The 23,689-nt window shown below is 38.2% G+C and overlaps 1 protein-coding gene across 3 annotated transcripts; it reads left to right on the top strand.

Annotated features, from left to right (window-relative positions):
- Nucleotides 1-738: 738 nt before the first annotated feature.
- On the top strand, nucleotides 739-21,748 carry LOC131993515 (homeobox-containing protein 1-like). 3 transcript variants are annotated; one of them, XM_059359482.1, is made up of 10 exons: nucleotides 739-897; nucleotides 9,615-10,118; nucleotides 13,602-13,687; nucleotides 13,783-13,893; nucleotides 14,854-15,010; nucleotides 15,956-16,038; nucleotides 16,875-16,970; nucleotides 17,463-17,551; nucleotides 18,415-18,498; nucleotides 21,119-21,748. In XM_059359482.1, the coding sequence occupies exons 2-10, from the start codon at nucleotides 9,616-9,618 to the stop codon at nucleotides 21,446-21,448; spliced, it is 1,539 nt and encodes a 512-aa protein (XP_059215465.1). In that variant the 5' UTR covers nucleotides 739-897; nucleotide 9,615; the 3' UTR covers nucleotides 21,449-21,748. The 3 variants fall into 3 exon arrangements, with proteins under 3 accessions (XP_059215465.1, XP_059215455.1, XP_059215447.1); XM_059359472.1 differs by having other exon boundaries at nucleotides 17,460-17,551; XM_059359464.1 differs by having other exon boundaries at nucleotides 17,457-17,551.
- Nucleotides 21,749-23,689: the final 1,941 nt, after the last annotated feature.

The raw sequence follows: 23,689 nt of genomic DNA, 5'->3' as shown, positions 1-23,689 counted from the left end.
TTGCAGGTTATCCTCAAACAACTTGTTTTTGATCATCATACATACTCTTTTTTTGTTTTAATTTCTTACTTTTGAATAAAACCCCCCTTTTTTTAATCTATCACTACGCTAAGCATCCCAACTCACCAATCACCAATTTAAAACCTGACAAAGAAGACACAAATATTAACTATCCTATTTTGTTAAATTGGTGTTTTTTCCAATGGAAATTATTATTTGGTGGCTCTAATAAGTCTCAAATGTTAAAATATGTGATTTTCCAATGTAATCTGGTGGTTTTAACAACTCTTTTAAAGTTAAACCTTCAAAATAAGACAATAGTTACACCATATACTCAAATTGTTAATTTAGTTTACTTTTTGCATCTCTACACTTCTAATGCACAGGGTCATTTTTGACCCATGTGTGTAAACTTAATGTAATAATACAAAAACTATTTTCCTTCACAAAGTATGAAAGGAAAAATGGATATAATGATCTGTTATTATATATTAAAAAGATATTCAGACACACAGCCAGCATGAAATAACATGGGAAATGAATGCAGGTCATTTTATGTCCATAGAGTTGAATCAACGCCTCTGTGACACTATCCATAAAAAGCTGATAATATGTTGATTTCCAGTTGCAGCCAGGTGTACCTAATAAACTGGCCCCTGTGTGTGTGTACAGTAAATTCTGTAAACTGCGACTCCCGTCGTTCCTTGCGTCATTGTGTCAACATGGCGCCTGTCTGCCGGACAAAAGGCGAATCTGTCTGACGGTGGATTGAAACCCAATTAGAAACAGAGGAGACATTTTGGGAAAACTGTCAGTGTCTGTGTGCCCCGGCGCCCCAAGGCAATAGATATATGGTAAAATAAACATCTGTGGAGGCTCGTAGACTGGAATATTAAGGTAAGTTAAGTCCTGCAGCTCCAACTACTGCTGTGTTTGAACGATCCTGCAAGCCCGATACATTTCCTTTTCTCTGTTTGCTGATAACTGAAAACTCCTTAAAAATTCCGCTGTGCTGCGGCGTTTTACTTGGCGCTTAATGTGAACACCAGCTAAACTGGCATCAACGCTCCTATCTGAATAATAAGGACTCCGCTTCTAATTCGGCATGCACATAGTTCACCAAGAAACAGTTAATCAAACACAATGTCAACTTTTCCAGGTGGTCTACAATGCTTGCTACCGCGTTGCACGGTGTGTTTTGGTAAAGTGTGGCAATTGTGGTAAACAACAGGCGAACAAACGATACAATGTTGCATTAAGCCGCGAGTAGAATGATTTAGTTTACATGAGACACGCCGATTTGAGGAGTTGTCCTTCAGTATCCAGAAAACGTCTTGAGACACCCTCTATCGGACATGCTTCATCTCCCAGAAGCGGAGCAGAAAATAAAATCTGTGTTTTCCCAATGCGATTTGGCGTGAAAGTCGATCATTTCAGGAGAACACTGTGCACCGGGATTACCTCGACATCTGGGACCGCTACAGTGTAGTCTTCTGCCACATGAGCCAGCTGCTCTTTTTTTGGTTAAATGTTGGGTTTTCGACGCCAGTTAAAAAGTTGCCTACTGTAATTAAACGACTTTGTCTGTGTGCTCAGATGCAGGGTCCATACGGATGCTTGAAATCCTGGAAAATGCTTACATTTCAATGTTGTATTTTCAAGATTTGAAAAGTGCTTGGATTTTGGATAAAGTGCTTGAAAATGCTTGGAATTCTTACTGTATTTCTCTTGCGATCTGACTATAGATAATCACATGTTCAATGAAAAAAAATTGCCAATTGAGATTAGCAAACTGTACTTTTGGTTGTTAAAAGTGTAAAACCATGGCTGTCGGTATGGTTGAGTGAAATTACCCCTTTTAGCATGTAAGTACTCATCTAAAACATGCAACTTACAACCGTAGTAAGGTTGAAAGTGCTTGAATTTGACCACTCAAATAGTGTATGAACCCTGCAGATGGGTCAGTGACAAATAAGGGTTGGCAAGATGTCAAATGGTGGAACCACAAAAGAATGATGAATATAAAATATTTTATCCACCTACAGTGTATTTAAGTGGACTTTTACATAGAATTACTTCTTTAAAAAAAAAACATATTTCTGAGTATTTCTACATCTACACATTTCGTCAATATTGAGCAAGGCAAGGCAAGTTTATTTGTATAGCACAGTTCAACACAAGGTAATTCAAAGTGCTTTACATACACATTAAAACAGCAAGACACAATTGAAAACAGTCAATTAAAACGGGGAAATAGAAATAAAAATACAAATAAGATAAAATAAGATATAAGCAGAATATACTCTTAAAACAACCATTTTTTTCTCAAGTTTTGACAAATTATGTAAAATGTGTTATATAGCATAATATTGCAATATAAACGTGGATTGTATTTTATTCTCATTTTAGTTCACATTTATTCTCCTGTACATAGATGAAGATATCAGATTTTTATGAAAGAAAATGACTGGTTACACCAACTGACAACGGGTTAGATCATGTCATTGATCCACATGTCTGCAACCAGGATACAGTTGAACATTGGGTCTGGTTAGGATCTTGGGTCAGGTCACTGAGGCCGGTAATAGAAATAGAGTTTATCTTTGACATGTCATACATTTCTTCAAGTACAGCAAACATAACAATATACTACTATTATTATTTTACCAGCCTTATTTATTATTATTATTATTATTATTACTATTATTATTATTATTATACATTTATATACTATATATCATATTATTTTATTTATATTATTTTATTTATTTTATATTGTTACTATTTATTATTACATATTATATTATATATTATATACTGTACTATTATTATTATTATTATTATATACTGTCTAGTCACTATAGCATTGTTGCCATCATATCATCAGTATAATTACCATCATCTTGCCAAACTACCAACTGATCTTCTTTTTTTAACTTTTTATTGTTGTTTTTATTTATGCTACCTCAATATTTTATTCTATTGTATTTTATTCTATCTATCTATCTATCTATCTATCTATCTATCTATCTATCTATCTATCTATCTATCTATCTATCTATCTATCTATCTATCTATCTATCTATCTATCTAAACATGAAATTATTCTGGACACACACACACACACACACACACACACACACACACACACACACACACACACACACACACACACACACACACACACACACAGATAAAGTGAGAGCCTGGTGTTGCATTGTGTGGAGTACCCCAGGAGGTGTGATGAGTGAACTGGATGGTGATTCAAAGACTATATAGAGATATCTGGAGAATCCAGATATCTCTATATAATGGTGTAATCATAATGGTGTATTACAGTTTAATCCTCTGGGGATTTTATTAAGAAGTTTTCTGCTCCGTGTGGAGGTCAGAGGTCAAGTTAAGTTCAGCTACAGAGCAGCACCTGGAGCGGTTTGGGTCGTGTCTTGCTCAGTGACATCTCAGGATAAGTCAAACTCATATATATATATATATATATATATATATATATATATATTTCCCTGGTGATCTCTGCAGGGTTTGTGTGTATGTCCACGTGTGCCCACACTCCTATACGTCCTGCTGTTGCTGCTTAGCAGATATCTGTGAGGGGGTTGATCAGTGGCAGTCAGCACTATTTGATTACTAGTCCTGCACACTTAGCATACTCTTCCTCACACAGCCACACACACTGTAACACACAATCACTGTGTTATTGGTTTGCTGTCAGTCCACCAAATACAAAACTCTTAAGCTTATGTTATGTGCCAGTCAGAAATAATTTTTATGACTTTTTCGAAGGGACAGTTCATGGCAAAAAAAACAAAAACAACACATAACGATGAAAACAACAAGAAAAAATAGCTTTGTGTACCGATGTTATTACCAACGTGTGGCTGCTGGGAGAACTCTGATGATTAGAAACTTGACCATCAAGATGGCTGGGTGCTCCATTCCAGATGGTGTATGTATAAAAGTAAAAGCTTAAATTCAAAGTTATCTGGTTTCCTGTGTTGATCTGAGTTGCTGTTGAGGAAAGAATCATTGTGGTGGGATACACCCTGCTCTGTTTGGCTATGATAAATAATTTCTCAGTCTTTCTCGGGGCAGGAAGGAAAGTTCTGTTTACCTGCTGGTGTCATTGTGCATCTAAAAGCCACTGTGTCTTCTTACAGAAGCACACTCTTCACAGAAAGTTGGTTTTCTGCTGAACTGGCTGCTAGAAAGCAGATTTTGTAGATATGTTAGGCCAAAAATACACTCTTATTCTTTCCCGTGGTGGCTGATTTAATAATTTATAGAATTCTGTCCAAATATTTGGTCGGGATGTCACTTGCTCATGCACTCAATATTTGTTATTGTTTATTATAACTTTATACTCCACTGCTCTTGTCTTAATCTGGGATTTATTTTAATGGTGCATTCATGTGCTTCTCAGATGGTCCCACTTCCTGGTTTTGGAATACAATCTTGCTACTTTGATGTATTCATGAGCTTCAAGTCGTAATGTGGAAAAAACAAGGACGCTACAAGGAAGATACATTGCGTCTGAGTGATGGCTTGGCGAGTGTCCCAGAGATGATAAACATTTCTATCTGTGTGCTAAAACAGTCATTAATATCAAGTATCGGACCTGTCGCTGCAGCATTTTCCCTAAAACCACAGAAATATGAATTATATTTATATATATATATAACTCATGATTGGGGTTTATGCTAATATATTACTTTTCTAATAAATCTAGGTCACTCTACATTGACAGCAGCTAATTGTTACAACCTACGACTGTATTACAAATTACATATCGATAAACAATCAATATGCATAGGTGAATAATGCGTTTCTTTTTGATTTTTTGATTGATTGAGAATTTATTTGAACACAAAATAAAAGATGAACATTTAAAAACAAACGAACAACAATAAATACAAGACAACAACACAAATGAAACAACAACAAGACTCAACACTTAATTGTGTTTAAAAGGAGTGGGAAGAAGCCAAAGCTTATTAAATCCCTTCTCCCTATGTTAATTTACTATATTCAGTTATATAACAATAATATTTATATATTTGTATGTCTAACACATAGTAATGTAGTTTATAAACTCATTATTACCATTATTAACACACATAACTTGTTATTAACTTACAAACACATAAGTACACATACACCCATGTAGCCATAATGAGACAACAATGAACAAACAAAAAAGAAAAAATAGTAACACATTTAAAAAATGAAACGTCAACAATAACCACCTATATACTACTGTCATTTTACACACCAGTTTTCATCCCTATTACTATCAACCCAACATTTACTTTACCACCTCTCTATGTAATATGATGTCAGCTGGGCAAGTAATGTACAAAAAGTTTTGCTGACTTCTGGCTTCATGTGAACTTTCAAGTCTATGAGAATTCACATGACTCTAGCTTTCTTTTTTAAAACCTCACTTTTTTTCATTAAAAGTTTGCTTCCCTTTTTTAATGTTTCTGAATGCATTTAGAGATGTTAGAGTAAAGGGTGGGTATCTGAAGAGTCAAAGCCATTCTTGTCAGCACTTCTTCCTCTTCACTGAACTTTAAATAGTACAGCTTCAGTGTATTTTTCAAAAGGCTGCTGCAGGTCTCATATGCACCAGTTAATTAACACCTAAATACATCATGTTTTCTTTGATCATTCTAAATTTGTCCTAGATTGCATCTGGCGAACTTGTTGCAGTTCCCACAATTCACAGTGCATGTAGAGCAAAACTACACACCTCTGAACCCTCTTCCACCTACATGAAATGGCTCTGCTCCAGTTCGTGCATCTAAGTTTTTACTCTTTTGGCCAAAAATAAATTGGTTTGGAACATGAAAAGGTCAATCACAGCAGGAACCAAAAAATGGCATATTCTACAGGTTGGAAAGGGAGAAAGGGTTTTTTTTTGCATATTTTAATTGGTTCATACTAGAGCTGGGCGATATGGACCAAAAGTCATTTCCCGATATATTTAAACTGAATATTGATACATGATATATAACCCGATATTTTTATCCCAAAGTGAGAGCAAATGTTCAGTCAAAGTCAAAGAAAAAAAATTATGACCTGTCACAAGTAGTTTTATTGATGCCGTTTATTTAAGTGACCATAAATACTGTCTAACAACAGGAGTATGTTTTTTAAAAAAAGAAATCTCCATAAAGTGCACATTTAAAAAAAAAAAAAAAAAATCACATTTATATATAAAAGAAAAAAAAAAGAACTATATCTTTATATGCAATATGGACTAATTCCATATCACATTTAAAAATATATCAACATATCTTTAATATCGATTGTAGAAGCTAAGCCGATTTAATCACACTATCTCTGTTGGAAAACACCTGACGAGCCCCCAAAAGGTTCCCACCTATATAGGCTGACCTGCCAATCACAATTGGACCATGACACACACAACAATTAACATTAAATCTGCTCTTACATCGATATATCGTCCAGCCCTAGTTCATACTTGTTTTGATTTGATAAAACCAAATATCTGTAATAACAGAACAAAAGCTTGCAGGTGATGGATGAGATTCTGCGTCTTGCTGCTAGTGTTGTGCTTTGTGCAGAGCCGTCTGTTGGTGACGCGTCTTTGATTACAATGGGTTCACTTGGTCTAACTGGTGGAAACGCAGGCTGCTTTGCAACACAGTACCAAGAACGGAACGGAACCGGTTTGCAAACCAGAGCTGCCTCGGTGGATAAAGGCTACTGGCGGCCTAGGGGTCGTCCATGAATTGCAACGCCTTGATTTTGCACCCAGCTGGTGACCTTTGTTGCATGTCATTCCCCATCTCTTTCTTTCTTCATTTCCTGTCATCTCTCTGCTGCTGGCTATTTAAATAAAGGCATGGAAGCTGATATTGATCAAGGTCTGCACACAGTAGATAAATCACAGTGTTTGTCACTTTTCAGTAAGTAACATTAGAGTGTTTACATGTCGTGTCCTTGAACGCTCCACTTTGCTAAGAGGAATGTTGTGTTAACAACAGACACTTTGGTTTGTAAGCGTATAAGGAACAAGTCCAGATGCTATGCAATGTGTTATTTGTATCAGTTTTGTAAGGAGCTGCAATAATAATTGCAGGAAGACCGATAAATACAACACTGATATAAGTGAAGTTATTTCATTGTTAAACTGCAACAAAATATTGTGCATTCAAAACAATAAAACTTTGATCAGTAATTATGAAATTAAAAAAGATAATAGTTGAGCTGTGTATTTGCAGTCCTGTATGGATCCTATGTATCAGTCTAACTTTATACAGCATGACTCATCCTCTGCAGCACTGAGCAAAAGTATGGAGCTTGGCTGCCTGAGATGTAAATTTTTTTTGGCATTTTTCCCAAGACGCACACACACACAGATGCACACACAGATACACATTCGCCCTCACCCTCCTTCACTGTATAAGTGTTGACATGTCTGCTGACTTTGATTCTCTGCTGCGGCCTGTTTTTCTTCTCTGCATCTGAAAGAAAAGCATCAAGACAGATGTGTTATTTCAGTTCTTTGTTAATCTTCATCTCTTGCTCTCTCTCAGTTCACTTCAATGACATAATTACGACACAAAACCAGAGCATTTATAAGTAAATGTATCAAACGCAGATATAGATGGTAAGAAAAATTCAAAACCACAATGAATTGAGCATGTTTTTGGTGTGAAAACGTACCAATACCATACAGTACATGGGCAACATTGTGAATATTGGGGTTGAAATGTATCCACTATGATAAAAGCTTTATTTAATGTGGAGGAATGCATTTCATATCTGGGCAGCAGCTGCTCAGCTCTGATGTCTTACTGTGTGTGTGTATGTGTATGTGTATGTGCTGTAAATCTGCAGGCAGGAAGCTAGCAGATGTGACTGTTCTTCCATTTTGTTCTGTGATTGTCTCATTGAATGTGAAGCTCAATGGGGAGAAAAAGTTCACTAATGAGCTAAAAATGTATCAGTTAATTGGAAGTAGAATATGTAGATTTGCCTTACATCGGGCTCCATTTTCACATTATTTATAGCCAGCCTCATTGTGCAAAACCCAATCATGTATTTTCAACCTTTTGAAACTACATTTCTTTGTCACTAGTTTGCTATTGCCATTGTTGACTGTCATCTTTAGTTCTTTTTGTGAAATACTTGACACGATTAATACTCCCAGTAGTTTTCTTTCCCTAGTTGTGCATCCATGTGTAAAAATCAGCGTTTTTTTGTTTTAAAAAATGATACAAAATCACTCCTGTATTGTCGAAACTCTCACTGGAGTCGCTTATTCAACCAGGGCTGAATTATGTTTACATTCAGTATTTCTCATCAGCGTACATTGTGGTGTCCTTGATGTCTCAGAAACATGTTGAGTTTATTTCCTACCAATTTTATCCAAAGCAGATGTTTTTCAAATATTTAAGTGCTTTCAACCCTTTGTTGAAGAGAGGGCTCAGAAATTAATGAGGGGAAAAAAGGTCCATAAAACTTCATGAAGCTTCATCTGGCCATCACTACTGAAATTTGCTACAGAGGTCAAGTGTTTGTGAGGTTGTGTGTCTGTGAATGCATGAATATGCCTGTGCAGGTTGCAGCTATTGTACGTTTGCGTTTCCTTTCAGTACATTAAAACAATACTCTGTTAAACTTTATTTATGTAAATAATTATTAGTTTTTGCATACTTTTTTACTTTGATAAAAGTAAAAGTTAGAGACAGTCAAGTATTCTACATGTATAGAACTGTTCTGTTTGCAGAAAAATACTGTTACGTGGTATGTAATGTGTAGTTAAATAAAACTAGAAAATTTCCTCTGGGGAAATTCTGAAAGGGCCACGGGGGCTACTGCCTGTGTGTGTACACTATGATGAGATTCTTCAGAGATTTCAAACTATGCAAAAATAGCTTTGTTAGAGCGATCTAAAAAAACTTTTACATCTCTTCAGAAATCTTCCTGCGTTTTTAATATGGGAGCCAATGAGGCTGTTGGTGGTGTTGGTGGATCATCTGTGCGTCCTACGCCCAAACTATAACTCTGACAGCTTTACCAGAGGATTGTGAGGGAGAAGACAAATTTTCCTACGTTTCTATGTATAAATTATCTCTGTAGAGTGGAATTCGCGGCCTGGAGCGCAGTTTTCAAATTTATTTTTTGACAATTTTTTCTCTCCCTCTACACTCTGGCGATGATGTCACACACTCTGACACGAACATTCCGTGCAATACACACCCATTATAATCTCAGAATTTCTCCAAAAATTATCATGGTCATTGAACAGGGATTGATAAAAAACTATATGACCTATCGAAACGTGGATTAATACACCGATACACAAGACTTGTGTCTACTGTTTAAAGTTTAAATGGAGTCTCTAGGTGAAATTATGCCGGAGAAGTAGACCTTTAAAAATCTCCAATTATTGTTCTTTTTCGCTCATTTTTTTCTGGCCGTCCCATTCATTTCAATGCAAAATTGCCCCGAGCACTGGTCCCTACAGCTATTGCTACAATGTACAAAGTAAATGTGCTGAGTTTATTTTTCTTCTTCTTTTTATTTTTCTTTGCCATTAATGTCATTGTTGTGATCTCCTCCAGGATGTTCCAGCAGAGTGAGGAGCCTCGTTTCACCATCGAGCAGATCGACCTCCTCCAGAGGCTAAGGAGGACCGGCATCACACAGGGGGAGGTCCTCCACGCCCTGGACACCCTGGACCACCTGGACCGGCAACATGGACACAAGTTGACCCACAAACCTCCCTACATGCCTCCCTCGTCTTCCTTATCTTCTTCCAGCACCGTTGTCGCCTCTTCCTCCATGACTTCCACCGCCACTCAGACAAGCTTCCCGAGCAACCGACACTCACCGTCACCCAGTAACAACTTCGATACCACCTCCCCGCCTCTACCTATTCCAGTAGCGTCGCCGGTCGCCATGGCAGCGGTAGTCCAGAACGGCCTAGTTGCCGTCACCAATGGGAAGCTGTCACCGCCTCGGTTTCCTCTCGGCGTGGTTAGTGGCAGCGTGACGGCACCAGGCTACGGGTTTGAGACCAGTGAGGAGGACATGGATGTTGATGACAAGGTGGAGGACTTAATGAGGTAAGACCAGACGAGACTTGAATGACCAGGCCTGTATGGGCCGCTTATTGCAGACATATCAGTATCAGCGTATATGCAGGGCAATATATGACAACAAGCTGAAGGTGCACCACGTTAAATGCTGCAAGGGATTATGGGGCGTCAAAGTCTCCTTTCCTTTCGTAAAGGATGGTCCAGTGTCGTTCCTTATGTTTTAAAGCCCCCGATTTATAGATAGATAGATAGATATACTTTATTTATCCCAAGCTGGGAAATTACAGTGTAACAGCAGCATTACACACAGAGACAATGACAACACAATTAAATAAAAATTAAATTATACTTTCTCTCCATTTTGCTGCTCTTAAAGTTGGATTGAAAATAATACAAGCAGAACAGAACGGGGCTTACGGTTATTATTTACAATGTTACGTTGTCACAGATCTTCCCATGATACACGTTAGCGAAGAGAGTGAAGTAGACTTAAATTTTGCTGTTAAATTTGCCATTTTTTACTATGATTTATGGTGGGGTTTTTTTATTGTGTCTGCTCAGAACGTAGAGCTTTTACATTTTGTAATTGTTCTTCTTGTGTTGCTACAATTGTAACCATGACTGAGGTGCCGGTTATGTTTCATTACCACAGTTGAATGCATTAACATCCACATGGGCCCACAGGGATGTAGCGGTTGTTGCTGAAGCGGCAATGCTGGGGCCGCCTCCTGGTGATTCACTCAAAAGCTGTCGGAGGCTCGTGTTTGTAGTAAATATGCAACTGGGGGCCCCTGCTCAGGTTGGGGCCCTGGGTTGTCCGCCCCCATGCACCCACATTGGCGTCACTTCTGCTCTCAATTGTATAGTTCATCCACCAGAGATTGATGACAACTTTATTCTCAAGTGTAAAACGTCATGCTCGATACATTTCTTTGGGGCATAAACTTGTTTGTACTAGTTGGCAAACTTGATTCCTCATGCATTTGTAATATTCCCTGAGACTGCCAATAAACCTAACCTCGTTGCTGTCAGGATTAAAGATAGAGAGATCTCATAACAGGGGAACGACCAACCATATTTAGAACTTTCATATTAAAAATAAATTCTGTATGTTTTGCTACAATCATGAAAATAATTAGTACTGATGATTCTCTTTAACATAACTGGAATTATGATTGTTATGATTGTTTTTTCTGCTGTCAAAGTGTAGATGTGGTTTCAGAACCTAACTAATATACAGTATTGCTGCACCAGGGAGCAGGTGTGAATACAGAGGGCCAGCCTGCCTGCAGCTCACACTGAATCTAAATATGATACAAGGATCACATTTTTACAAGAAACACACACACACACACACACACACACGCACACACACACAGACATTCCCTCTCGTCTGCAGTCAGACAACGGCAATCAGAGCAGTATTGATTTGAGGGTGTGTGAAGATGAAATCAAACCAGAAGGCAGCGAATATTCCAGCAGGATCAGGCCTCAGATTCCTGCACATATTCAGCTTCAACAGCTGCTGCCATTAATGTATACTGTATATATGTGGATTGCAGTGTTACAGCTGGTTTAAATATAGGGACTGTTATCTTGTGCCATATGTGTAATGTCAGCCTGTTGGAGATGTAAACATTTATTGTAAGGGAGTGGAACGGTTTCAGACCTCGATTTTTGAGCCGCAGTTCAGGCTTTTATATGGATCTTCCATACAAACAAAAAAAAAAACTGCCTCACATAAGACGAGTTAAAAACAAAAGACTCAGGGACGCTTTCACAACCCAAGTGTTTGTCCGTCTCAATCGGACTCTGGTGCAGTTAAATCATTGTTACCATTCTTTTGTGATCACTTGTGGGAGGGGGTCTTGGTCCGTCTCCAAAAGAACCCGAGTGTTGTTTGATTGCACTGCGAACGTAATCTGACCCAATCACAGGAAATTAACCACAATGCAGCAGATTGTGGGATACCTGCGCAGGTATTTTGTGAGATGTAAACAGAGCGATAGATGCAACAGGACTGGGAGAGGACTGACTTGGATTCTGATGTTTGATTGACATCTGGGCCAAAGAACACATACAGGAGATGCTGAATAGAGTCCACAAAAACAATGATGCTTATAAATTAATTTGAGCAAAACTGGAGGAGAAAGGAGTTGTGCACAAGATAGATCAGTGCAGGGGTAAAGGCAAAAAACTTTGATAGCACTTCATGGTGCATTCGTCTCCATGTTGCTTTGCTTATTTCCTTGTTTACATTTTCTAACGCCAACTTTCCAACCAATAAGAAATAATACTCTGAGTATTTCCGGCCTTCCGCCTTCGTAAAAGCCCCTCCATTTTTTTTTTTTCATTTCTGCACTGGGAAAGCAAACCAAACTAAATACAGAATGAACCAAAGTATCAATTTTGCTCTAATTCACACTAACCAGACAGACTTCCTGAGAACAATAATTTAATGGTTTTTCAAGTGAACTTGATGCCTGCTCCTGCTTTTTACAACCTCCCTCCCCTCCTCCATGTCTGTCCATGTCACGTCATGTTGGCATCCATGTGAACTTGCGAGATCAGGAGAAGGTTATGAAACTCGCAAAAATAGCTACTGTGGTAGAAACAGCACTGCCATACTCTACTGGTGGACATTTTCTACCATTACATGTTATATAATGTCATATCATCCAACCCTAAACTTAGGTAATGCTTGTGATTCCACCAGACACACTGCAGCATTTTTCAGAAGAATCCCAGAAGTTTCTCTTCACGTCTCTTTTTTAAGGGTTTTTTGAGGCTCGGCATGTTGCACAGAGCAGATTACCAACCATCGTTAATGCTCCACCTTGTAACGCATGGTGGCAGAAAAAGGGGGAGAGATCAACAGCACAAGACCCTGGAAGTTTGTGCACCAGTGTTCCTCCGGGTTTAATAACCAGTACACACACATTTGTGTTTCATATTTTTATTGATGTGTATACAAAAAATAAACAGGGACATACCCACATCAGGGTACATTGGTGTCGACATTAAACATGTTGTACACATCCTTAGATTTAAATTGTATGATTTTAAGAACAAACAACAGTTACACAAAACGAAACCAAATAGACTATACAGTGTTTAGATATTTAGACAGTCTGTATAAAATGAATAAACTGACCACATAAACATAACAGATAAAATACATAAATAATAATAAAAAAGAGAAGGGAAAGAGGAGGAAGTAAAAAAAAAAAAAATTATAAATAAATAAATAAATAATAATAAAAATAAATAAATAAAAAGGGACTAAGAAAAGAAAAAGGAGTGTGTGTGTGTGTGGGGGGGGGGGTTACATCGTCACAAAAAAGTCCATAAACGGTTGCCATTTATCGTAGAATTTGCTCAAGTTTCCCCTTCTTGAATATCTAATTTTCTCTATTTTTAAAAAGGACATAGCCTCTTTAATCCATTGCGTGCAGTACACACACATTTAATACTTTGTTGCAAACGTTAGATTCTCCTCTCTGCTTGTAGGAGGGACAGCGCTATGATCAAAGAAGAAATTAAGTCCTTCCTGGCAAACAGGCGCATCTCCCAGGCTGTGGTCGCTCAGGTAACAGGTGAGTACGGACCTCAACCACTAAATCACCACCAGAAATGGTTGACATCCAGTTTACTGACGATACAGTTTTGGCTCCATTCCTCTTCCTCACAGGGATCAGTCAGAGTCGGATCTCACACTGGCTCCTCCAGCAGGGGTCGGACCTCAGCGAGCAGAAGAAGCGAGCCTTCTTCCGCTGGTACCAGCTGGAGAAGACCAACCCTGGTAACGCCACCCTGCACCATCAGGCCTATAGCTCCTGCATAACCCCTGCACCACCACCACCACCTCTTCCAAAACATTACTGTAAAGCAAAAGGCATGTTTTTCAGTAACCAGCTGCACTGAATGCATGACGGGCAGTGCAGACTTCAGTAACACCCAGAGTTTCTTATTCTTAATGCTGACTGAGCAAAAATGAAACCATTCAGACTTCAACATAATGGGAAGAGCTTGTTATCTGTTAAAAGCATGTTGTCATTGCATATTGTCAAAGTCTCCTTGAGTAGGACCCTGGACACCTCAGATTGACAGCTCTAATACATCGTGCAGAAAAGAAAATTGTTCCTCAACTCATTAGTATTCATAGCTGTGATTTCAACAGGAACTGGGAGAGGTGAATTCCTTCATTATGCAGCAGAGTACAGGTTTCTGCTGTTTGGAGAATTGCAGATGTGATATAAGTCGTAATCAGAGTCGTTTGGCAGAAAAGAAAGCCAAGTGTTTGCGTTTTTATGGGCATCTTGAGATGTCCCTGCTACTAAAATAAAGACTATGAAATGATTTCCTGTGTTTGAACAATGTCTGCATTGTGTCAAGACCAACACAGTGGAATGTACAGTATGAACAAGTCAGTACAGTGTATTATCCTGTGTTTTCCCTCTTAAAAAAACACATGGCATGATGCCTTTATTAGAATCTCTTGACTTTAATTTGGCTCGATGCTCTCAACTAAATGAAAGTCAGGGTTTAATGAATTACTCTTTGTCTTTAAAACATCATAGTGAAGACTAAACGTACTAAATGTCCACTATACAATGACTGTGTTTCATTATTATATTTGAAACATATTTTTTGGGTGGAGATATGCTGAATAGAAAAAAATGATTGTGTCAGACCAGAACAGTGACATACTAAAATGAAAATAAACGTTATTGTTAATGCTGCCCTGCGTTTATGACTTCAGGTGCCACTCTTGCGATGCGAGCCGCCCCGCTGGCTCTGGAGGACGTGATGGACTGGCACCAAGCCCCGCCTCCGTTTGGCTCCGCCCCCGGAGGCTTCCGTCTGCGGCGAGGGAGCAGGTTCACCTGGAGGAAGGAGTGTCTGGCTGTTATGGAGAGGTGAGCTGACGGGGGGTTGAGGAGGAGGTGTGAATGGTCTAAAATGCAACAAAGTTTAAAAAAAATTTTTTTTTTAGTTTACTTTTTATTCGTTTTTTCTTAGTAACATACACATAAGTGCCAGTGGGCACAAGAACATACAACATAACATAAACATAAACATTTATTGAAGTGGAAGGCTGGCATTTAACTTAACCCTTTTTTATTTTCTCTTAGGTTATCAAGTTTACTGATTTTAATTATGATTTAAAAATTATGTTTGATGTTTGTTTGTGTCTTGTTTAGTTTTGATGTGTTAAGGTTCTTGTTTATTATTGTGGTTTTATTTATTTATTTGGGTTGGTTTTGTGATTTTGTTGTTGTTGTGTTTTTTGTTTTGTTTTTGTTTTTCTCTCTGTGTTTGTCCATTGGTGATTTGTGTTGTGTCTAAATTAATAAAAAAACAAAACATAAACATAACATATTAAGGGGAGGATTGTGCATTAAGTAAAACAGCAGAGTCGACATAAGCACATCATGCATAAAAATATAAGGATGCTGCTTGAAAATAGAGAAGTAATTAAAAATAAAATCTTCATAGAGGGTTTGATCTTATCTTTGCGATCTATGTGAAATCAGGTCTTACAGTTAACACATAGCTGAGCCATTTTGACCAGTTCTCTTCAAAAATATCAGTTTGGTTTCTTAGTTTAAATGTAATTCTCTCCATAACATATATATTGTAAATTACATCAATCCAATCATTTATTGTTGGTTTGTCTTTCTTGAGCCATTTCCTGGTCAGAGCCTTTTTACACCCCACTAACAACACTCTCAGAAGGTATTTGTCCCGCTTAGCATATTCAAGTCTGTCCAGATCACATAAGTACATGACTTTGCAACAAAGTTTAATGTATATTCGACCTAACAATTACAACGTGTGTGTGTATGTCTATGTCTACACAGCTACTTCATGGATAACCAGTACCCTGATGAAGCAAAGAGAGAGGAGATTGCCACTGCCTGCAATGCTGTTATTCAGAAACCAGGTAGGTAAAACAGGAATTAATGACTTTGATTAAACTGATAATAAAGAGTATATTACTAAATTGTAATAATATTTCATGATGATATAGGAAAAACACATCCGATCATGTTCTTCACTTTGTATACTGAGACAAAACAGGAAGTACTATCATGCTTTTACAATGTCCTCTTGTCAACACTGCAGGTTTTCTTATTTTTCTTTTTTTACATTTTTTTTTAAATTTTGTGACGAGCATTATCATACAGTGCTTACTTTCAGACAATATACAATAGTATTTCTGCCACTCACAATCAAGGGTTTTTTATTTACAAAACAAGAAGCAAGATACAGAAAGTTAAACGTATTACATTTGAGAACTTTGAACAAACTGGGAAAGGTAGACATATGTAAAAGAGCAAATAGAAAAAAGAAATTATCCACCATGGAGTTTCAAGGTTTTCATCCCTTCTCTTCTTTTGACGAACGTAACAAGTTTATGAGCTTGTATCAGTGTCTTATGATTGACAGCTCGCTACCAGGACTCACTGTGTTTTTGTCTAAGAACACTTTCACAGTGTGTTTTCACTTCCTCAAAGGTAGTTGTAAAGTTTTGGACATCAAAAATGTCTTATCCAGTGTTCGCTTGTCCTAAAAGAAGCTCCAAGGAGTCGGTTACTCGTTTTGAATTGGTGTTTATTAGAGTTAGCTGATAGCAATGATAGCAGTGTTTATGCAAATATTATCTTCCACAGATGATATTTGCATAGCCTCTAAACACTTTCTGACCAGTGGAATTAAATCAGCTGGAATGAGCCTTCAGAAACAATGTTTGTTTCTGTGTTTGTGTGTGTGTAACAGGAAAGAAGCTGTCTGATCTGGAGAGGGTAACTTCTCTGAAGGTCTACAACTGGTTTGCCAACCGCCGCAAAGACATCAAGAGGCGCGCTAATATTGGTAATGTCTACCTCTGTGTATTCCTGTTGACAGTTGATGTTATTGTTGGAGTTATCCATCAAATATGTTCTATCATGAGTTTAACATAAAGCAGGTACTTTCAAACTTAATGTAGAGTTTCTTTGAAGAACCATGTATCCGCTGGCTCCAAATAAATCAATAAACACATAAAAGAGCTTTTACTTTTCAGCACACATCCTTGTTGACCAAGTGGATGTGTCTTGCTCTCTGTAGCTCTCACAGCCAACACTATTCTGCTCGTCACAACACTGCTGTAGAATTTCACACACACACACACACACCTGAACATCAGCAAAGAAAAATATTCTGAAAAATATTTTGTTCTTACTGCACACAGGATGTTTTTCTGCTCTAAGAGAGCATCTTCTGAACTTCTTCATTCGTACTTTGGCTCACTCTTTGCTTGAATCTGAGTGTGTTGTTGTTTGAGGTCGATATGCTATGATAAAGTTTGTGTTTTTGAAGAAGCAGCCATCTTGGAGAGCCACGGCATCGAGGTTCAGAGTCCAGGTGGTCAGTCCAACAGCGACGAGGTGGATGGTAACGACTTCCCTGATCAGGTACATTTACATTTAGTCATTTAGCAGACGCTTTTATCCAAAGCGACTTACAGGAAGAATAAAAACAAACAATCAAGGTATAGTGCAATAAGAGCTATTAGTGCATCAATAAGTGCTAGTGACAATTCTTTAAGGAGTAGAATTATCGTGTGGTGCTAGGAGAGAAGATGCTCTCTGAAGAGCTGAAGGTCTTCAGGAGGTTTTTAAAGGGACGCCCCTGCTCTGGTAGGAACTGGTTCTTGTTCCACCAACGGGGAACAAGAAATGCGGAGTCTATCTCCCTTTCAACATTGTTAGCCAGAAAGTTAATTCTACAGTCTTGGAAATCTGAAAGGGCTCCTACATTTGAAATGTGGTTGAGAGAGCTGGGAAATGTATTACACTTGGAGAAAATCAGGTGCATCATATCTACTAAAGAGGATATCTTTTTTAAAATATGGCAACCTTTTCTTGATTTAATGTCTAAAAACTGAATTAGTGCTATTCTGTTGATGTGCCATTTATGTTATACCCTTGTTTTGTTTGTCTAATGTCAAAAACTCTATCAAAGAAAACCAAAAACATATATTGTTCTGTGTAGCTCCACCAATTATCTCTAATTTGTATTAAAAAAAAAAAGGGAATGCAAAGAGTCTGGATTGCCTTGGACCAATGGGAGGTAAACTCGACGTGAATGAGTTGTAAGATGTTTTTGAACCAAGCAGCTCTGAGGTGTGGATGTGTGGAACAGTGGATGTAGAGGTTAACAGTTAAACAGTATAGGACACTTTGTACAGTGAGTCACATATTTGGGTCAAACATTATAAATATCTCGTCATACAAGGTCTTGGTTATCGTATAACCTGTATTCTGCTCTCTCTCAGGGCTGTGAGGTGTCCTTATTTGACAAGAGAACTTCAGCCAGGCAGTTTGGTTTCAGTCGAGCTGACCTGTCCTCTCCAACCCAGGTAACACACTCACACTGCCGCCTCACTGCACCTAGGCGTGGGCGGTATCTACTTATTCAAAGTCATACATTCCTGACATTTCACCATGGTACACTGTAAAAAAAAGATAAACAATAGCTACTCAATAAAATTGATGCAACAGATTGCACACAATATATAGATATATTTTTTTGTAATTCAAGTCTTTATTTCTTTTACATTTGACATTGTGAGACATTTTTGTACACATTACCTGTAATATCAGTAGCATAGTGATACAAGTGTGAACAGAAACATTAGTATAAAGGGACGTATCAATAACGACATAGCTAGGAAGAATGCCCATACAACAGATATTATATTATATTATATTATATTATTGGAAACATTCAAAGGAGGGTGTTCAGTGTTCATGCCACAGGTTCCTCAGGCAGGATTGCCCACAATATTATTAATTAAACCTAACTACGTTACAAGTTGAGTTAATAACTTAACAGGAAGCGCCTGTCATTTAAAAAAGGACTAATTCTATTGTGTTGGATTCATTCATGATTTAGAATTACATACACATAAAGATTATATTTAATGTAAATAAAGGTACATTTGTTTACCTTTTTGATCAGGACTAAATCCAAAAATACTCAGAAATGACTTAAGTTTTTATTTATTTCCAATTTTCAGAAACATAAAACTACAACAGTGCAAGTCCAGAGCAAAGTCCAGTATAATGGAGCAAACTGAAAAAAAGTAAAATAGACAGATTACAATTAGATTAATAGATTAAAAATGACAACAAAAAAAGACCAAATAAACCAGGTGAAAAAAAACAAGTCTAATCAATAATAGCATTGACATGACATGCTAAATAGGATGTCAGCTGTACCACTTGTGTGTCTATTAGAAGCCTAAACAGAGTCCGCATGGATACTTCAGCTGCACCCTTGCCACATCCACCTTCCTGCAATCAAGAGTCACTTCAAGGGCTTCTTATGACAAGCTTTCTCTGTTACACAACAAATAAGTGGAAACATGCCCTTTTTATTTTATGAGCCCCATTATTTGTGAACTCACTCCCCCTGAACTACAGGAGTGTGCTCACTGGTTCCCTTGTACTGATTGAAACTGCAGGAACTACTTATTATTCTACTGATCGGTCTCGTTCATCAGGCTGTAGGATATTCTCTCAAAAGCTGCCACCTTACCCACCTCTGAGGTCCATTCCTGGAATGATGACAGCTTTCCATTTTCTCATTATTATCTGTATTACCAACCATAATCTGTAACCAAGTTACGAGAGGCTTTAAAATATGGTTTGTGTGTTTAGGGTTTCCGAGTATGTATGTATGTATACAACAGGCGAAAGCTCATAATCCCCCCCCTGCGATCGTTGTCATATATGCATGGATTTTTTTTACTAATCGTTAAACGTTATCCCCACCCTTCTCTCTCAGCACAGATTCCTGTTCCACCACTAGAGACAGGCCTGTGTTTGTGCATGATGTGCATTACAGTGCAGCTATAAGTTTAACAGAAAAGAGCAGTGTCCATATTTTTGCCAGTATTGAAAACCATACCATCTGCTTTTCTTCATACCCTTGTATACTGTAATACCCTGATACTGCCTAAGCCAAATTCAACTGCATTTATAAAAAAAGCTCTGGCCTCAGATTTAGAGACAAGGGTAGCCTGGGTATACCCAGACTGCCGTGCGCGCTCGAATTTCATTTCGAACCTCCAGGCAGTCTGGAAACCAGAGAGGTTTCCTAGCCCTGTTTTAGGGATCCAATCACAGAACGGGGAGGGACGGCAAGACTATGACGCGTACTACTCGGCACACGGAAGCTTGTAGTTTTGTAGTTTTCTTACGGATCCAACATGGCTGCAGCAGACGCGAAACTCTCTTTAGCTGTAGATGGTGTTTTAAATAGTTTAGAGCCAAAGTTGATTTTAAAAGAAGAACATTTGACTTTACACTCATGTTTCACCACGAAAAAGGATGTTTTAGCCTTGCTTCAGACAGGATTTGGGAAAAGTCTAATCTACTAATCTACCAACTAGCGCCGCTACTAGCGCCACTACTAGCGCTACCCGCTACTAGCGCTACCCGCTACTAGCGATACCCGCCACTAGCCCCGATACTAGCCCCGCTACCGTAACGCCGGTGATCTCGCTACGAGCCGGGGGACAGCGGAGCCCCCAGAGACCCGCAGCAGCTTGTTTATTGCCCATAAAATCAGTGGATGTGTGTGGCCGAATGACATGAGGGGGTATAAGGCGTAAAAATAAATAATTTTGCAGAAAGCGATAACTGGAGAAGCAAAGCAGCAAACAACACTCTCTCACAGACACACACACAACAAACATCCATTTCTGTCGCTCTACTACGTCATCTGGTATAACTGATCTGATTGGCTAAGAGCTACCTACAGACGCTTTTGATAGACATTCTAAGCGCCCAATAAACGGCTCAGGAGGATCGTAAACCACACCTCCTCTACGGAGAAATGAACGACTGGTTTCCAGACTAATCTCATTTGTGATTAGTCTGGTGTTAGCCAGGCTGAGACAAGGGCACATTTACAGTAGAAACAGTAGACATTTTTGTACTAATCTTTCCTTAATTTCTCCTCTCCTCTCTTAGGTACCCACGCTGCTCCCAAGCTGGTTTTCAGCCCTCGGTAGAGGAGGCTTGTCTGGACAGAGGGGAGGTTCTCTGATTGGGCGCTCCCTAGTGTCCGGGGCAGGCGCTCAGGCGGAAGGTTCCAGATTGACAGGCGTGTCCTGGTCTCCTCCTTCCCCCTCCCTCCAGGACGAACCCACCATTCACAGCGAGCTGTCCGAGACCCAGGACCCGATCGTTTTGGAGAAGACGGCCGTCAGTCACAGCGATCAAGCCCTGGCCAATCAGGTGGACGGGGCGGGGTGCAGCATTGGAAATGACATCAAGACGGAAACATTGGAGGACGACTGAAACAGCCGGTGTAAACCGGAGTTGTGAGTTTGATGAATGGAACAGGATCAGAGGTGTGTTAATATGCAAGCAGATTTTATAGGAATGTAATAAGTGGAAAAAAAAAGACCAAAAGTCGTGTAAACTCCAACCCTGAGATACCTCCCAACCCTACCTCCAACCACCAACCTGCTCTGCTACGCTCTTATAGGCATTACTAGTATATAATAATAATTATAATAATAATAATAATAAACTTTTATTTGTTAAAGTGCTCCCCAGCAGGCTATGGAAGATTAAACATGCCGAAATAAACACAAATCAAACAAAGAAAGAAATAGGTTGAAATAGATTATAAATTCATATTTCAGTATCAATCCAATAGCAGTGTGTATTCTTTTTCACCTTACTTCTTTGTTGATTTGTTTTAGGCATTTTAAATCTTCCATTTTATAGACTGTCCAGCAGGACACGATGCATTATGCAGATTTCTCTTGAAAACTGCATCTCACCGCAGGACAACACTGTATTTGACACAGGGTTCAAATAATTTCAGGGTCTTGCACTGTGATCACAACACAACTGAACAGCCTCAAAAGATAAGCGCATGAATCTGAAAGTTACGTTTATTTTAACGGATTGTTTTCAAATTCTGTTGCGCATTTCATCACAGTTATTTCGAATCCTCCCTGTTGGTTCCTTCCAGTGAGAAGATCAGCAGAATAAGCTCAGTTTCATCGAGGTCTCGGCTTGTAGAGAATATTTCTGTGGGCCGAAGATGATTTGAAAATGTTACAAAAAAACAAACAAACAGAATGACCCACTCCTCCATCCCCTACTCTGGTATAATAAGCTCAATATATGGAAGCAAAGAAAGGAAAACCTCAAAAAAATGTAATAACACGGAATAGATGGAATTGAAATGTTTTATTTTGAAAACCATTTATCTGAATTTGAGTGCTTGAATTCCACCAACTGTTAGTCAAGTTAATAAATTGAATACATTTTTTCAACCCTTGCTCTTGAGATTTTTCTTGGGTTTGCAAATTCACGGTTGTTAAAAAAAAAAAAAATGAATTGCACAACTTGAAACCATGAATATTGAAATCACATAAAAAGATGGTTTTCTAGATAAAATACTATCAATTTTTTTTTTTTTTAACCAAAAAATCAGCTATAAATTCAGCTGTATTTAAATACCAACTATTCCGTAGAGATAAAATTTCTCAATAGGTGATTTAATTGCTTAAAAGGCGTTTTTTGGTGTTTCTTTGCTTCCATATTAAATACAAGTAATAAAAAAAGAAAAGTTTCTTAATTCACAAATGTTGAAGGTAGCTGAAACTGTTGACAGATTTGTATGAAATCTATAAACCCGGATGTCCAGGTGACCGGGTGTTATTAATCTGTGCCCAGTTACCTGACGGCTGATCACTGTGAGATGATCTATAATCAATACAGATCAGTCAGATGGGAGATATTCAACAGTGTAATAACACTGTTTAAATACTACAGATTAAACGTCAGTACATGCATATACTACACATGTATGTATGCAGACTCGCATATAAACCGTATATTATATAAACTGGGGTATATGTATGTACCCTGATCCATTTCTATTTACAGTATATAGACATATTAGCTTCAAATGAGAGAAACTATCAGTATGAGTCTTTCATGTTGCTGAAAGGTGAGTGAAGCATTAGCCAAAGTATTACGTTTGAGTTTTGTGTATTTTCTGAGTGTGTGATAGTCATGGATGGAGCTGTGTATTAGAGATATGCTAATCAAAGATGCATCAGATGTGTCAAAAATGCATTTCCTTTTTTAGGTATATCCGTGTTTTGTGCTCGATATGCCATGTGTTCTAAACACATACTGTCAAGTTTAAATTGTATTTTCATTCTAAATGACACTTTATTGGATCGATATCATGGTGCTTAGAGTTCCTGCTGTTGTTTAAACATTCAATTGATCAGTTTGAACGACTGACAGAGCAGAGAGGCAGCAGGAAGAAAAAAAAGATTGAGGAAACTCATGTTTTCCTGAGAAAAGCTAATAGTTCACATTGAGTGAGTGAGTTGGATTCTGTGGAAACAGAAACACAGCATTTAGACTTGTTCTTTAGAAAAATGAATAAACTATTCAAAGCAAGATATATTTATCCCACTACAGCCATTGTAGAAGTCTTTTTCTGCATCTTTATCGATCTCCATCCTCACAAGGAGTAATTAGTCTGGTTTTGGCCTTTCTTAGCCT

This window comes from Centropristis striata, chromosome 2 (genome assembly GCF_030273125.1).
Source record: "Centropristis striata isolate RG_2023a ecotype Rhode Island chromosome 2, C.striata_1.0, whole genome shotgun sequence".
In the NCBI taxonomy this organism is placed as follows: Eukaryota; Metazoa; Chordata; class Actinopteri; order Perciformes; family Serranidae; genus Centropristis; species Centropristis striata.
The sequence above is the reverse complement of the archived record's forward strand: the minus strand, read 5'-3'. Positions and strand labels throughout refer to the sequence as shown.